Source organism: Lontra canadensis, unplaced genomic scaffold, assembly GCF_010015895.1.
Source record: "Lontra canadensis isolate GAN:19392208 unplaced genomic scaffold, GSC_riverotter_1.0 scaffold66, whole genome shotgun sequence".
NCBI classification, from domain to species: Eukaryota; Metazoa; Chordata; class Mammalia; order Carnivora; family Mustelidae; genus Lontra; species Lontra canadensis.
The window spans coordinates 11,079,967-11,094,511 of NW_022631060.1; the positions used below are offsets into that span (position 1 = coordinate 11,079,967).

General features: G+C 67.0%; 1 protein-coding gene across 1 annotated transcript in view; it reads right to left on the reverse strand.

The window, feature by feature from the left end:
* The window catches only part of MUC2 (mucin 2, oligomeric mucus/gel-forming), a 26,243-nt gene extending 14,212 nt beyond the window's left edge, over window positions 1-12,031 (reverse strand). Inside the window, exons 1-29 of the mRNA XM_032879097.1 lie at window positions 11,956-12,031; window positions 10,899-11,169; window positions 10,225-10,339; window positions 9,736-9,826; window positions 9,533-9,642; window positions 9,226-9,436; window positions 8,945-9,070; window positions 8,366-8,483; window positions 8,113-8,251; window positions 7,908-8,018; window positions 7,749-7,818; window positions 7,504-7,641; window positions 7,245-7,409; window positions 6,858-6,952; window positions 6,343-6,469; window positions 5,855-6,110; window positions 5,682-5,734; window positions 5,493-5,593; window positions 5,009-5,160; window positions 4,672-4,810; window positions 4,254-4,364; window positions 3,988-4,167; window positions 3,605-3,844; window positions 3,355-3,511; window positions 3,032-3,163; window positions 2,385-2,532; window positions 2,095-2,138; window positions 1,538-1,738; window positions 3-542 (exon numbers count right to left, since the gene is read on the reverse strand). Of these exons, the coding sequence (XP_032734988.1) occupies window positions 3-542; window positions 1,538-1,738; window positions 2,095-2,138; window positions 2,385-2,532; window positions 3,032-3,163; window positions 3,355-3,511; window positions 3,605-3,844; window positions 3,988-4,167; window positions 4,254-4,364; window positions 4,672-4,810; window positions 5,009-5,160; window positions 5,493-5,593; window positions 5,682-5,734; window positions 5,855-6,110; window positions 6,343-6,469; window positions 6,858-6,952; window positions 7,245-7,409; window positions 7,504-7,641; window positions 7,749-7,818; window positions 7,908-8,018; window positions 8,113-8,251; window positions 8,366-8,483; window positions 8,945-9,070; window positions 9,226-9,436; window positions 9,533-9,642; window positions 9,736-9,826; window positions 10,225-10,339; window positions 10,899-11,169; window positions 11,956-12,031 (4,417 nt within the window). The remainder of the gene's footprint in view (window positions 1-2; window positions 543-1,537; window positions 1,739-2,094; window positions 2,139-2,384; window positions 2,533-3,031; window positions 3,164-3,354; window positions 3,512-3,604; window positions 3,845-3,987; window positions 4,168-4,253; window positions 4,365-4,671; window positions 4,811-5,008; window positions 5,161-5,492; window positions 5,594-5,681; window positions 5,735-5,854; window positions 6,111-6,342; window positions 6,470-6,857; window positions 6,953-7,244; window positions 7,410-7,503; window positions 7,642-7,748; window positions 7,819-7,907; window positions 8,019-8,112; window positions 8,252-8,365; window positions 8,484-8,944; window positions 9,071-9,225; window positions 9,437-9,532; window positions 9,643-9,735; window positions 9,827-10,224; window positions 10,340-10,898; window positions 11,170-11,955) is intronic.
* Window positions 12,032-14,545: the final 2,514 nt, after the last annotated feature.

A 14,545-nucleotide genomic window follows, 5' to 3' on the forward strand; every position in this document is an offset into this window, starting at 1 on the left:
GGTGGTGGGCGTGGTGGTCGGCGTGGTGGTCGTTGTGGTGGTGGGCGTGGTGGTCGGCGTGGTGGTCGGCGTGGTGGTGGGCGTGGTGGTCGGCGTGGTGGTGGGCGTGGGGGTCCGCGTGGGGGTGGGCGTGGGGGTGGACGTGGGGGTCAGCGTGGTTGTGGTGGTAGCGGTGGTGGTAGTCGGGGGTTCTGGCATAGGTGTGGAGGTAGTGGTGGTTGTGGTGGGCGGGGGGACCGTGGTCGTGGACAGGGGACACTCATCCATCGGCACACAGCAATTGACGCGAATCTCATAGTCATAACAGACCTCAAATGGCCCGTTTCCAAACTGGTCTTCATTGTAGCAAACGAACCCGAAGGTGACATTGCACTGCGCCTTCTGGCCCGCCTGCTCCCAGCTGAGGTGGGGCTCCACAGCCAGCCTGCACTCGATGTCCTCAGGGGCCCTACAGACGCCGTCAAAGGTCTCCCTGTCGCCACCGCTGCTGTGCGTACTGGGGTGGTTCTTGTTGATCCAGTCGGACCAGAAACAGCATGTCCCTAAGGAAGGAAGACCCAAGATTGATCCCCACCCTGGACGCCGCTTCCGGGGAGCTCCCTGGGACTCAGAGGAGTCAGAGTCTCCATGACCGCCCTTGCTATCATGGCCAAAGAGCCAGCTTAGAGAGTATAGAGCCGGACATGGTCCTGCAGCTGAACACTGAGCCCCAGAGACAGAAGAGCCGCTCGTGCCACACCTGGGTGACAGGCCCCGGCCTCAGTGCCCAAAAAAAGTAAATCCAGGAAGAGTCACCCATTGTGGTGAGGAGGCCCATGGGAAGGGGCCTGGTCTGGACTCCTGCCCGACAGTGCTCTCACCCAGTGCCAGTCTGCTCCCAGCGCTAAGCCCGGGGACCGCTGAGGGCACCGTCTCTGCACAAGGGAGTGGCACCAGCCACCCAGCCCCACAGCTGGTCTCCCGGAAGGTTCCCTTTTCCTCCTGGCCCACCCGGCATGGGGGCTGCCTAGGACCTACCTGGAGTTTCTGGGGTGGAGGTCAGACCTACAGAAGAACGGGGAGGGAAAGAAGCCTGTCAGCAGCTAGTTGGACATGTTTAAAAATCTTTTTCATTTTTACAACTTCCTCTTTCCTCCTCTTTCCTCTTTCCATGCCCCGGTGGCTTGTCCGGCGGTGGCTGCCGCCTCAGCAAGACTGAGTGCATGGGAGTCTGGGACATTTGTCTGCTTTCTCAGAGACAGCCTCGGGGGTATTCCCCTGCTGGTCCAGGAAGTGTCCCCAGGTCCTTCCCTGCAGTCTGGGCTCGGGGGTGTGGCTGTGATGCCGGCTGGCATCTTAAGGTGAAAGGCCAGGGGCCCAGGAACACCCCCTGAGCTGAGACGCCCATCATTGTCACCTCCAGCCCATAAGCAGAGGTGAGAGCCCACTGCGACCCGTCCCCCTGCGCCCCTCTTGGCCCCTAGAAGGGCCGCTTCCGCTGGGCTCAGGGCAAGGCAGGTGCTCTAGGGGTGAGGGATGCATGGCCCTGGGGCCTTACCTGTACTGGGGGTCAGGGAGGGGGTGGGAGTCGGGGTGGTGGTGGTGGTGAGGGGGCTGCTGGAGGTGACTGGGATCGTGGTGGAAGGCGGCCGGGAGGTGGTGGATACACAGATGTTGAAGTGTCTCTCCACCGTCCCGTTGGGGCCACAGATCTCCCAGTAGCAGAAGAAGCCGTCCTGGGTGTAGTTGAGAATCTTCCCTGGAGAGCAGGACAGAGACCAAGGTCAACGTGGCAGGAAAAGGACAGAGACTGTCAAGAACCCCCCAGGCATCCCTTAGCCCCCACAAATGCCAGACCAATGCCCCCTCGGTACTCCACCGACAGGGCCCCCCATCAGGGCACAGAAGCCGAACAGCACAGAGGTGGCCTCAGCTGCCATCACAAGTGTGGGGAGGCTGCTGCGAGTCAGAGCCAGCTCTGAGCCGGGAAAGGCCCCTGGGGAGCCCCAGGCCCAGGGAGGGCGAGACGGAGCCCTGCCCCCAGAGTCCAGAGCAGGCAGCCTGGGGGCTCTCCTGGGGGCCGCTGCGCTGGGGTAGACACGGAGGGCAGCTCACCTTCTTCTGGCTGGCAGACGACTTTTGAGGCATTGGTACACACGCTGGAAAGCAAGAATCGAGCTGCAGAGCACGAGGACGTGCCCTTCCTGGCCTCCCGACCTCCGCCTCCCACCCTCAGCACCCCAGGCCCAGCCCCAGGTCCTCTGCCTGCAGATGGGAGCTCGCCCGGCTCCCACAGTGTGCCCGTGGGGCTCTGTGTCGGCCCGTGTGTGTGCGCGTGCGTGTGGCTGTGCGTGCGCACGCGCGTCTGGCGCACCCCCGGACCCCAGCGGGCTGAGCTCGGGTACCAAGACTGGCAGTCCTCCTCGCTGGGAACAGGTGCTCCAGGTGGGTAGCGGGTGTCCCCGACATAGCAGCCACATTGGTCCTCCGTGACGCACTGCTTCAGGTCCTCGTCGTAGATGGGCCTGTCCTCCGGGCACCGGGGGTAGCAGCCTGGCAGGCACAGGACACGGGGCATGGGGCTTGGACCATGGCAGAGGATCCCACGGCCACCAGATCCCACCCATTGTCCCCACCACGGCAGGTCCTTCTCTCCAGGATGCTCCTCCGGGAAGGCCAGGGAATAAAAGGACAGGGGACCGGACCCCCACACACTGGGCCCTACACACTGCCAGATGGCCAAAGGGACAGCCAGCACCCCGTCCCAGCCTCATTCCTCCCGTGGGATAGGGTGCTCCCTCCCCAGAGCAGGCTCACCCCCTCATGCCCCTGGTTCTCAGCTCCAAGGCCCTGCAGAGTCTACCAGACCTGGAGTCCGAGACACCCTGTCTTCAGCTGATCCGCAGCTTCCTGGTGGCCCGTCCACTCCCGGATTCTTTCTGCCTCTCTAAGCTCGTGGGACACACTCTGCAGCACGGTGGGCCTGGTCCACCTGGACCGCGTGTCCCCAGCCGCATGGGGACAGCGTCCCTCCGCGCCAAGGCCCGCTTACCCTCCAGGTAGGACAAGGAGATGTTGGAGTGAATGCCGTTGACGGTCCTGCAGGTCTCGAAGCTGCGGTTCCCACAGGGCTCATAGTGCCACTCACACTTGTCTGGGGGGTTGTAGTAGTCACAGAATATGGCTGCAGGGGCGGGGGTGGGGGTCAGACTCAGGGAGGGCCGAGGCCAGGCCAGCACAGCCCCTGAGAAGCGACACTCGGCCCCTGGGGCCAGGGAGGCGGCAAGGAGACCCCGATAACCCATCACTTCATGAGTGAGAACTGCTGTCCCCACACAGCACAGCCCCCCCGCTCCAGGACAGGCGGACACTCACGGCACAGGTCCGGTGTCCTCCAGAACACGCAGGCCTCCTCCTTAGTACACTCCTGAGCGTAGGCGGCCACGGCCGAGCAGAAGCATTCACAGTCCCCGCCCTTGTCGCAGGAGCAGGAGTCGTAGACGCAGGCCTCGTAGAAGGGCTTGGAGTCCACCTGCGGGAGAAGGCTCTGTGTGCCCTGGGCCTGCCCCCAGGTCCGGCCCTGCCCTCAGTCCGCCCGGCCCCGGCCCCAGGCCCAGCCCCCCACCTTGCTGTGACAGACACTGAAGACCGAGCTCGTGATGATGCTGCATTGCTTTTTGGCCCAGGAGAGGCGGTGCGGGTTCCGGGTGCAGGGATCCAGGGTGACGCTCACGTCCGGACAGGTGGGGGAGGCCTTCCAGCTGTTCCCGAAGTCTATCTCGCTGTCCACCACCATGTGGTCCCTCGTGGTGAAGTCGTTGCTGGAGCGCTGGTCAAAGTTCCCGCACAGCCCACACACCCGGCCCTGCAGAGACAGAGAGCAGTGGGACTGGGGGGCTGGGGGTGCTCCGGGAGCGGGCTGGGGGGATGGGGGGACTGGGTGGGAGAGGGTGGGGGACTGGGGGAATCGGGGGGGCGGGGGGCGGGCAGGTGACGGCTGCCGCGCACCTTGTAGGACGGGGCCAGCTTGATGAAGATGGTGGTCTTCTTGTCCCAGATGACGATGACGCCAATGCTGGCCTCCACCACCAGGTACTGGCCCACCTTCCGCGTGGTGTAGGCCACGTGGTGGCCCGTGTCCCGCTGAATCACCAGGCAGTGCTTGTCCTCCAGCTTCAGCTCCGTCCTCTATGCCCAGGGGAGAGGCCCTGTCACTGGCCGCGTCCAAGGAGCCACGAGGGCTCACGCGTTCCCCAGGGTCTGGCGGCACTCACCCCCAAGAAGATTTTGATGGCCTTGGAGCAGGTGACACCCGTGGTGCCACAGGGGACATTCTCAGTCATGATGCTGAAGGAGCCCGAGGAAGAGTTCTGGCCGCAGTAGTCCTGGGGGCCCACAGAGGACGTGAGCCAGACCGGCCAGGCCACCGGTGCCCCCCGGCCCCACCCCACCTGGGCTCCACACAGACGCAGCCCTCCTCGGTAACAGGGGTAACCACGAGGCGAGGGCCCTTAACCCCATGCACAAGCCACTCGCTCCCCGTGCGGCGCGAGAGGGTCAAAGAATGGGAGGTCGGAGGCAGGGCTGGGCCCCAACTGCGCCCCCTCCGACGGGGCCCCCTCGCTGGGCTGATGGCGGCTCAGAGTACGGTGCGGGGCCACGGGACGGGGGCCGGGCTGGACTGGGCCTCACCTGAGCCACCACGTAGGAGCAGCGCCCATTGAAATTGTAGTACTTCCCGTCGAAGGTGGCGTAGTGGCCACTCCCGTAGATGGAGCAGGAGCCGTGGCACAGGGACTCGGTGCACGCCCAGCGCCCTCGCTGGCAGGTGCTGAGGAGAGCGGGAAGGGGGCCTGGAGGGGCCGCAGGGGCCCAGGTCCTCCCCGCTGCTCAGAGGGCGGCCTGGCTGCACGGCGCCACGGGAATGACCCCACCAGCAGCGCACGAGCCCGGCATCCACGCCCTCGTCTGTGTGCACCATGCCCGCCTGCGCCCCCACCACACACTCCCGCCAGGCCAGACCACGTACCAGGTATTGCAGTCCACCTTGACCTTGTCCCCGGGGGAGTACAGGTGCTTGTTGTGCACACACGGGCACTCGTCCTTCTTGACGCAGCCGCCACGGCCATCATCCAACAGCCCCTCCGGGCAGACACAGCCGCTGACACACTCTGTCTGATACTGCAGGGCCGGGACAGTAGGCTTCAGGCCCCGATGGCCAAGCCGGCCTCTCCTGGAGCCGCCCCCTCTTCTCGCAATGCAGACACCCCTTTGTCCCTTGCCCACCCGACCTCTGTCCCCTCTCTCTCGGGCTCACCCCTGGCCCGGGAGATAGGCGCGGGCTGCCGGCCAGGGGTCCCCACACGGCCCGGAGCCCTCCATGGGCTGGGCGGGGACCCCTGGGACGGGGAGGGCCGAGGAGGCCCATGCATGTACGGGACCCGGCAGCCAGACCCCAGGGCCAGTGAGGAAGCCTGCGTCCGCCCTCCCCCATGGCGGGCCCCCGCACACACGTGGCCGGCAGCCCGCGTCTGGCAGCTGGTGGGCTGCGAGCTCTGGACGGTCAGGGCTGTCAGGTTGCTGCAGTCCACGTAGATCTTTGGGGCCGAGCAGCCTGGGGGACAGAGGGGCCACCTCAGCTCAATGGAAGTTGGGGTGGGGGCGGGGCTGCGAGGACAGGGTGCAGGGCGGCGCCTACTTACTCTGGCCAAGCAGCCTGACCTGCCTGCAGTGCAGTCTCCCGTTCCGGCAGACGCTGAGGGGACAGGGCGGAGGTGAGCGGGCCTGGCTCCTGGCGGGCAGGGGACGGAGGGGGGGGGGACACGCCAGTGGCGCGAGGACGTGGGCCCTCCCCCTCCCAGCCCGGGCCACCTACCAGCGCTCCTCCTGCCTCAGCACCACCTCCCCGGCCTCCAGGTAGAGGCCATGGTGGTAGCAGGAGCACTCGGCCAGGGGCACACAGCGGCCCTTCTCATCCAGGAAGGTGTCGTCGGGGCAGCCGCAGCCATCCACGGGTGCAAAGCCCTGCGGGCAGTGCGCGTCGGCCTCGGAGAGCGAGCGGCAGGTGGGCTGGCAGGTGGTCAGGTTGTACAAGAACACCTGGGAGTTGGGGCAAGAGCCCACGTCCTCGTCTGCAGAGATGGGAGGGGCGGCGTGAGGCGCGGAGGGGTGACCTCAGCTCCCTTCCCTGCCGGCCACTCCCGAGCACCCCACTCCCGTCCGGGAGAGGCAGAGGCCTGTCCAGCCAAGGGGCCCACGAGGGTCCCCGGAAGTCCCCACCCCCAGGGAGCCCCTCACGAAGAGAGCAGTGGGCCAACCCCTCCTGCCCCAGGGCACCCGGATGCCTCCAGGGACGGCACTCACTGCAGACTTGTTCCCGCCAGCCCCACAGCAGAACACCCTTGGCGGCACAGGCGCGGGCATAGGAGGACAGAGCGGCACACATGCAGCCCTCACTGTTTTGGCAGTTACACGCGTCATATTTGCACCTCTGGGGGCGAAGGAGGCAGGCCGTGATGGGGGGAAGCAGGTGGGCACACCCTTGTGTGCACACACAGCCACCTGCACACACAGGCGTGCACACACACAGGACCCCGCGTGCACACACAGACACACGTGCACACAGGTGTGCACACACAGATACCGCGTGCACACACCCACAAATGCACGCACAGGTGACACCTGTACACATTTACACACAGACATTCCTGTGTGACAGGCAGACACACGCATGCACACACACACGTGTGCTTACTCAAACATGTTCAGCACTCCCAGCAGAAACCTTGCAGGCTGGGGTCAGGCCCAGCCCGGGGCACACAGCACACTGTGCGGGCCCGGATCCGGTGGTGAGTGGTCTGTGTGCGGGGCCCACACACCTTGTAATAGTCTGAGGGGTCCACGGCCGAGTGGCATCTGCCAAAGGGGGTCTCCGTCTTCTTCAGCAGGGAGCACCAGTGCTCAGCGTAGTTGGCTGGAGGGGTGTCAGGACCTTAGCAGGGGCGGTCCCCTCCGGCTCATCCCCTGAGCCCAGCTGCCTGGTCACCCGGGCCCCTCCCTCCAGTGCAAGACCACCCCCCTCAGAAGGTGGGGTCCCCACCACCTCCCCTCCCGCGACCTCCCCTGGCCTGGTGGGTGACATGGCGGGCAGCCACTGGGGGCCACCATAAACCAGCCACGTGGCAGAAGGCAGCGGGTGCGCGGGCTGGCCACCGGCCTCCACCCACCCCCACCCCTGCCGCACGCCCCACAAGGCCGAGCCTCACCGCTCTCGATGTTGAGGGAGCAGGGGTCGTCGAGCCAGTCCAGCTTGTCACGGCAGCTCGACTGGGCCTTCCAGGTGTTGGCGAAGCCGGCCCCCGTGGCCTCCACCAGCCCGCCGGCCGTCCTAAAGTCGTCCCCTTCCAGGCCGTTGAAGTTCCCGCAGAGGCCTGAGGGGCAGCACAGGGTTGGGAAGGGGCAGGGGACGGGGAGGCGGTCCCTGAGCAGGGCCTCTGAGGGGGGCCAGCCGAGCGCGACGCTTACCCTGCACGCGCCCCTGCGCGGCCCGGTCCAGCGTCACGAAGAGCTGCATGACGGGCTCCAGCTGCACCTGCAGCCTGAGACCCGCAGCGGTGCTCACCATGAGGTGGCGGGAGGACGGCCGGAAGACAGAGAGGCTGGCTGCGGGACAGGGGCGTCGCGGCCAGTCAGCGGGGGCTCTGGAGCTTCGGGGCCGCCCTCCCGCCCGCAGCCCCCGACCCGCCAGGCGCTCCCGGGGAGGGACTCACCGGTCACGTGGGGCAGGTTCACCGGCTGCCCGTTCAGCAGCACGCCGCCGTCCAACTGGAAGGCCACGACCTGCAGGAGGGCGGGGGGACGGCTGCGCTGAGAGGGTCTGGGGGGCCCTGGGGGACCCTGGGGTGCCAGGAGGGGGTGGGGGCACCCACGTTCTTCCTGTCGTCCGCCAACAAAACCACCGTCTTCAGGCAGGTCTGCTTGTCCGTGGAGCCGCAGGGGGCCAGCTCACCCAGGAGGGCGTAGGAGTCCTTGTGGTCGCCCTGCCGGGCACGGGGCGATGGCAGTGACTGGTAGGGAGCCCGATGCGAGGCCGAGCCCCACCTCAGCCCACCCACCCGCCACCCGGCCAGCTACCTTGATCAGCACGTAGTAGCAGTCCCCGTGGAAGGTGTACCTCTTCCCGTCAAAGGTGGTGATGTGGGAGCCGCCCTCCAGGGCACAGGTGCCCGGGCACGGCAAGTCTTTGCACACCCAGCGGCCGGCGGTGCAGACGCTGTGGGCAGTGGGACACACAGCAGGCTCAGCGCTGCCCCCCAGCCCCTCAGACCACCAGCCCTGCCCCCAGCCCCGCAGCCCTGCCCCCCAGGCCCCCGGGCCCCAGACCCACCACTCCTCGCAGTCACTGCTGAGCTGCTGGCCGGGCGAGTACAGGTGCCCGTGGAGTCTGCAGTGGCAGCGGCTCACGGGGATGCAGCCACTGCCTGCGATGTCATCATACACGGTGCCTGGACGGTGTGGGACGCGATGTTACACTTGGCCGGCCTCAGGAAGCCCAGAATCCCCACACTGGGACTCCCACCGGTGGGGCCAGAGCCCTGGGCTGGTGTGTGAAAGGTAGGGCGACCCCCGAGGTGGGGCCCCAGCCGCGCCTCCTCCTGCTCCTGCTCCTTTGGGTAACACCTGTGGCCCCTCCCCGTGCTGCAGGAGCCTGGCCTCCGGACCGCCTTCCGGGGGACCTCCAGGCGATGACCAGGAAGGAGCCCCGCCCAGACTCCCCAAAGCCACCACGGCATGCGTTTAGGGGGAGGGGGTCTTCCACACTTGCCAGGGAGGGGGGCATTGCACCTCACTTCTGGCGCTGTGGCCGGCCCCCCCAGCCCGGTTCCAGGGTGCACCGGCCTCAGGGGGCCACATCGGGGCCACGCCCCCACCCGCAAGCCCGTCCCAAGGCCTCCGGGGCACACACCTTCCGGGCAGAAACAGCCATCCATGCGGTGCTCCTCGCACAGGCGGCTGCTCTCCAGGTGGGAGCAGGTGTCCACGCAGGGCGAGCCGCTCTCCAGGTAAACCATGTTCCCGGGGCAGCTCTTGGCTAGAAGGGCAAGGGCAGGTCCCTGAGCGGGCACACACGCCCAGGGTAGGGGAGTGCGGCGGACAGCGGAGCAGGACGTCCCCCTGATAGCACCCCACTTAGGGCCCCAGGGGCGCCCGCCTCCCCGGCCATGCCGGCCACCCCGTGGACCTTACGGCAGAACTCGGCGGTCCTCCAGTTGCCGGGCCGGCCGCCGGCGTGGGAGCACTGGCGGGAGAACTCGGCCAGGGTGCTGCAGGCGCAGGAGGGGCCGTGCGGGCAGCGGCAGCGGTCCTGCATGCAGGCCTGCACGAACGGCAGCCGCGGCACCAGCCCCTCGCAGTCCTCGAAGGCCGCGGCCGCCAGCAGCTCCTCGCACTCGGCGCGCTACAGACACGTGGAGCGGGGCTCAGTGAGGGCCCACGCCCACCCCTTCCCGCAACACCCATGGCACCCCCCCCCCCCGCCCTGGCCCTGACTCACGTGCTCGGAGCAGGACTCTGGGGCCGGCCCCTCCTCAGGGTCGTCGCACACCACCTCGGGCTTATGGACCTTCTGCAGGTTCCCGAACTCAATGGCACTGAAGAGCACGCCTGGGGGCATGGGGGGCCGTCAGCCGGGGGCGCCCAGATCCTCCACACCCGCCACCCCCACTGCCCCCGCCAGGCCCCGGAGGAGGCCCTCACCGTCGGACAGGAACTCGGAGTAGGTCTGCAGGCCGTTGTAGTCCCCGCAGAGGCCGCACGTGTGGTTCCGGAACTTTCTGTCCAGCTCCAGCTGTTGGGGGAAGAGGGGTGGGTGAGGGGCCAGGGCCCAGCAGGACCACAGCCAAGGCGGCCGGGGTGAGCCTCCCACGGCCAGGCTGGCCTCAGCATCGCCTCCGAGTGGCACTGGGCACGGTGGGAGGGCTGGAGTCAGCCGGGCGGTGCTGGAGGCAGGGGTTACCGAGGACCAGGAGGGGCTTGGGCGGGGTAAGGGCGAGCCCAGCTCCCCTCTCCCTGAGGTTCCCCACCCTGGGAGGGCTGCACGGCCCCACCCGAGCTCCCCCACAGCGCTGCCGGCCCACACAGAACCCACCGTGACAAGGGTTGGGCCCCGGGCGCCTGCGCTCCCCTTGGACCCCAGAGGCCTGCAGGAGGCACCGGGCCCCAGGCCCCAGGAGGGGCCGCACCCACCATGAGTGAGTCCTCGCGGTTCCACATGAGGGTGAGTCCCACACGGGAGTAGACCTTGGTGTAGGCATCATTCTTCTCGATGAGCAGCCCAGAGCTGTAGTGCGGCATGCTGACCCTGGGGCAGGGGTGCGGGGCGGGACTCACTCGCCAGCCCACCGAGCCGCCCACCACGGCAGGCCCTCCGCCATCCCTCCATCCCAGGGGACAGGAAGGCCTGAGGCCGCGCGTGGGAGTCCTCAGCTCCCAGCCGGTGTGTGGGGAGCACAAACAGCGTGGCCGCCCTCTGGGCCGGCTTGGACCCCGGCGGCACAGCCCCCGTCTACCCCTTGCCTGCCTGTCTCCCCGTCCGCACCCCTTCCGCAGGGGCCTGTCCTCAGAGCCGGGCTCTGCCCACCCCCTGACCAGGGCTGGCCCAGGTGTTAGCTCGCCCCAAGTCTGTGCCCAGCCTGCGGGGACTGGGGGAGACAAAGGACAGAGCCGTGGAGGCGCTGGGCAGGAATGCAGCTTACAGCCTCATTGTTCCAGAGACAATGGGGGACAATGGCCTGGGAGCGGGAGGGGCTCCCACCGGCTCCCCCTTCTGTAACTGGAGCTTGGGTGCTGCCTGGGGCCCCCAGGGGAGGGGCAGGGAGCCCCTTTCCCCCACTGGGGGGCCGCCGCCCAGCCACACTCACATGGCCCCGTTCACTACAACCAGCTGGCGGGTGAGGTAGATGGTGTCGTCCTTGATGGTCAGCAGGATGTACTCGAGCCCGGGGCGCCCCCCGTTGCGGCCGGAGACCCGCTTCAGGTGCACCGAGAACTCCTTGTAGGAACCCCTGCAGTCGGACGCGAAGTTGTAGTCGCACAGGCCGGGGAAGCGGAAGACGTCGCCGTCGAAGGTCTTGTAGTGGAAGTCGCCCCAAGTGCTGCAGACGCTGTGGCCGTGGTTCCAGGTCCTGCCCTCTGGGGGAGCAGGGGCGTGCGGGGGTGAGCAGCCTGCGCCCCCAGGAGGCCTATCCCGAGGCCCGCCCAGCAGCTGCCCTCCGAGCGCCCTCCGTGAGGCTGTCCTACTGGAGTGGCCCCTGCTGGACCCTGGTCACCCCGCCCGGGGGGTCTCAGCCGCCCGAAAGGACATCTCCAGCTGCCACACCCTCACGTCCCAGCCTGGCATGGGATCTGCCAGGCAGGCAGTGGGGACAGAAGGGCTTTCCAGAAGCCCACGTACCCTGTCCGCCCAGCCCGGGGTCCCCTGCCCTGTCATGGCCGGAGTCCGTGCACCCTCAGGCGGTGCCCACATCGCATCTGAATATTCAAGGCCAGCTCCCCTCCGGGGGCTTTTTCCCCCAACCCGCGTCAGATGGAGACGTCCCCTGCCTACGTCACCAGTCTTTTCTGGAACGACCCCTTCATCATGTGTCCAACACCCCACTCTGCAGAAGGGCCGTCTTGGCCTCGGCCCTCTGAGGGCCCCTGGCAGCCGGCCCCTCTTGGCTGCCCCTGCCTGCCACACGCAGGTGTTTCCAGAAGGCACCGCATTCCAGACACACGCTCTGGCCAGATCGCCATCAAAGGGACGGCGCGAACCCAAGACCACCCTCCCTCCTTCCTTCCCTGTACCCAAAGTCTGCAGGGCTTGGTGGGCAGGACCCCCGACCCCAGTGGTGCACCCCAAAGGCTGGGCAGGGAGGGTCACTACTCCCAGGTAGAGCCTCTCCTCAGGGCCGCCCTGGCCTTCCTGTCACCTCTCACCTCTCTGGAGCTCTGCGGCCCCGGGGGAGCTCAGGGCCAGGCCCACGGCCACCAGGAGGGCGAGCGGCAGCCCCATGGTGGCTCAGAAGGGAGGGAGGGAGAGCAACTGGGGCAGGGGTCCGGACCTTATATGGCCCAGCAGGAGCGGCAGAGGCGGGGAGAGCAGGGGAGGGGCGAAGGGAGGGTGGGGCGTTTGCCAGTTTATCAAGAAAACAGGTGTGGGGGCTCCGGAGGGGCCACTGGGAATATTGACTCAGGCTATCTGTAGGTTATCTTTTTATTGAGCCCTCGGTAAAGCCGCCCTCCTCAGGATGCCTCAGCACCCGGGCAGGCACGGCCCCTCCCAGCCCCGGCCCACCCTCCCCGGAGTCCCCACAGGGCCAGGCTCAAACGGGGCGCTATCCCGATGGTGGCTCCGGACAGGACCCCTGCCCCACATGAGCTCCTCTGTCCCACTCTGGTCCCCCAGCTTTTCCCACCAGGGGCCCAAGGCCCCCAAGCCAGGGGATGTGTGGGTACCTCGGAGGTCCCGGGGCTGCCCCACCTCGGTATGGGCTCGGCTCCCTGGCTCAGGTCAGCAGGTGGCTCCACGTCCGGCCCCCCCCCCCCCCCCCCCCCCCCCCCACGCCCAGTACACCCACTAATCCCCTCGTGTTCCCAGGCTAGGCCAGTCTCTGGAATTACCTGTAACTGGAACTTGGGAAGCCCAGCCAGGGGCCGCTTAACTGAAACACATCCTCTGGGGCCTGGGAGGCCTGGCGGGAGGCTGGGAGCGGACGTCCTCTAGGGGAATGAGGCCCAGACGCAGGCCCAGGCTGGCAGCCTCCCTGCAGGCCCAGAACGTCATCTTGTGGGAAGTAGGGGGAGAACTGAGGGCTCGGATGCCACAAATTATAACCTAGTGGTCCCCAAGCTTCAGGGCAAGTGGGGAGGGACTCGCATCAACAATCAGCGAGACTCTGGGGAAGGTGGATGCCGCAGGTGGGTGCGTGGGACACCCTGTCTCCCTGACCCAGGCTCCCCTCTGAGGGGCACCCGAACCCAGTCAGCACCGTGCCCTACCGTCTCACCTCCCGGTGGCCCTTCCCCTGCAGACAGGACCTCCACGCCACAGTGACAGCATCTAAGGACGAGATGCTGCTCACACCACCTGACGACTTCTGGGGGGTCCCATCGAGGGTCCAGGGTCGGACAGGGTAACCGGGAGCCAAGGGCAGGGAGCCTGCCCCTCCCAGGGGGCCTGCAATGAAGCCCCTTCTCCCATCTCAGTCTGACGCCAGCTGCAGGCCTGGAAACTGTCCTCATTCAGGAACCCAGGGACCCGGGCACGAGCGTGTGGTCTGAGCCAGGAGCAACAGGGATTAGGAAACCAGAGCCAGATGGGCCCGCCAGCCCACTATCCACTTCCCTGTGGGGCCAGACAGGCTGGCACCGAGCCCTGGGGAAACCCAAGGACAGGGACCGCGATTTTCCATGACAGGCTTCCTCTGCCCTGGTGGGCTTCAGAGAAAATCCTGGCCCCACAATGGTCACCCGGCTCAGGCCCTCCTGCACTGAGCATTAGAGGCAGGAGTCCTCCCCTGGGATTGAGAATGTGGGGTCCTCCCCTGGGACAGAGAAGGTGGGTCCTCCCCTGGGACTGAAAGTGGGGTCTTCCCCTGGGATTGAGAACCTGGGGTCCTTCCCTGAGACTGAGAAGTTGGGGTCCTCTACTGAGATGGGGATGTGGAGTCCTCTACAGGGACTGAGAAGGTGGGGTCCTCCCCTAAGATTGAGAAGCTGGGAGTCCACTACTGGGGTCTGAGAAGGGCAGCCCTATGTGTCCTATGTGTGGGGCAGCTACGCTGACCTGAGGCCCAGAGGTCTGAGCCAAATCCTCCTGGTCCTGCTGTGGGGTCTCGGGTGGCACCCTGAGCAGCAGTGACATCAGGCCACCAGGCACGGGACAGAGGCTCAGAGCATGTAGGGGGAAGGAGCCTGCAGAAGCAGGTGGTGAATGCATCAGGCCGGGGTGACCAGCGCCACCCCACTGCCCCCAGCAGACTCTGGGTCAGCTTCCCACGCTCAGCGCGACCCTCAGAGCCCTGCTCGGGGGCCGGCTGGGTTGCCTCACTGTGGCCGTGGGGCGGCTCACAGGTGAGTCGGTGGGACGCAGGCTGTGCTGCGTACGGGACGGAGATGCCCATATCGGGCCCCGGGCGCCTGGTACGCTGTGACACAAACCCCCACCACCTCTACCACGGGGACAGACGTGCCCCTGGAAGTGTCCTGTCTGCAGCTGGAGGCGCTCTCCCCAGGGCCCAGGGGGGACACAGCCCGGCCCAGCGGCAGTGGGAGGTCGTCGAGGAGACACTGACTGCCCGTCCCCAACAGGTGGACCCCCAGCACGGGGCCAGGACGCCCTGAGCCTCCCTGCGAGGCCCCACGCCCAGCAGTGTTTACCCTGACAAGACACCGTCCCTGAGGCTTGCATGACCTCACCACAGGGAGACCACAAAGACGTCACAAAACAGCCTCAAGTGACTGTCCCACTGCTTTCTGTCCACAAACCTGACTCATCAGGAAGGGGGGCTGTGGGGGAGGGGAGGAA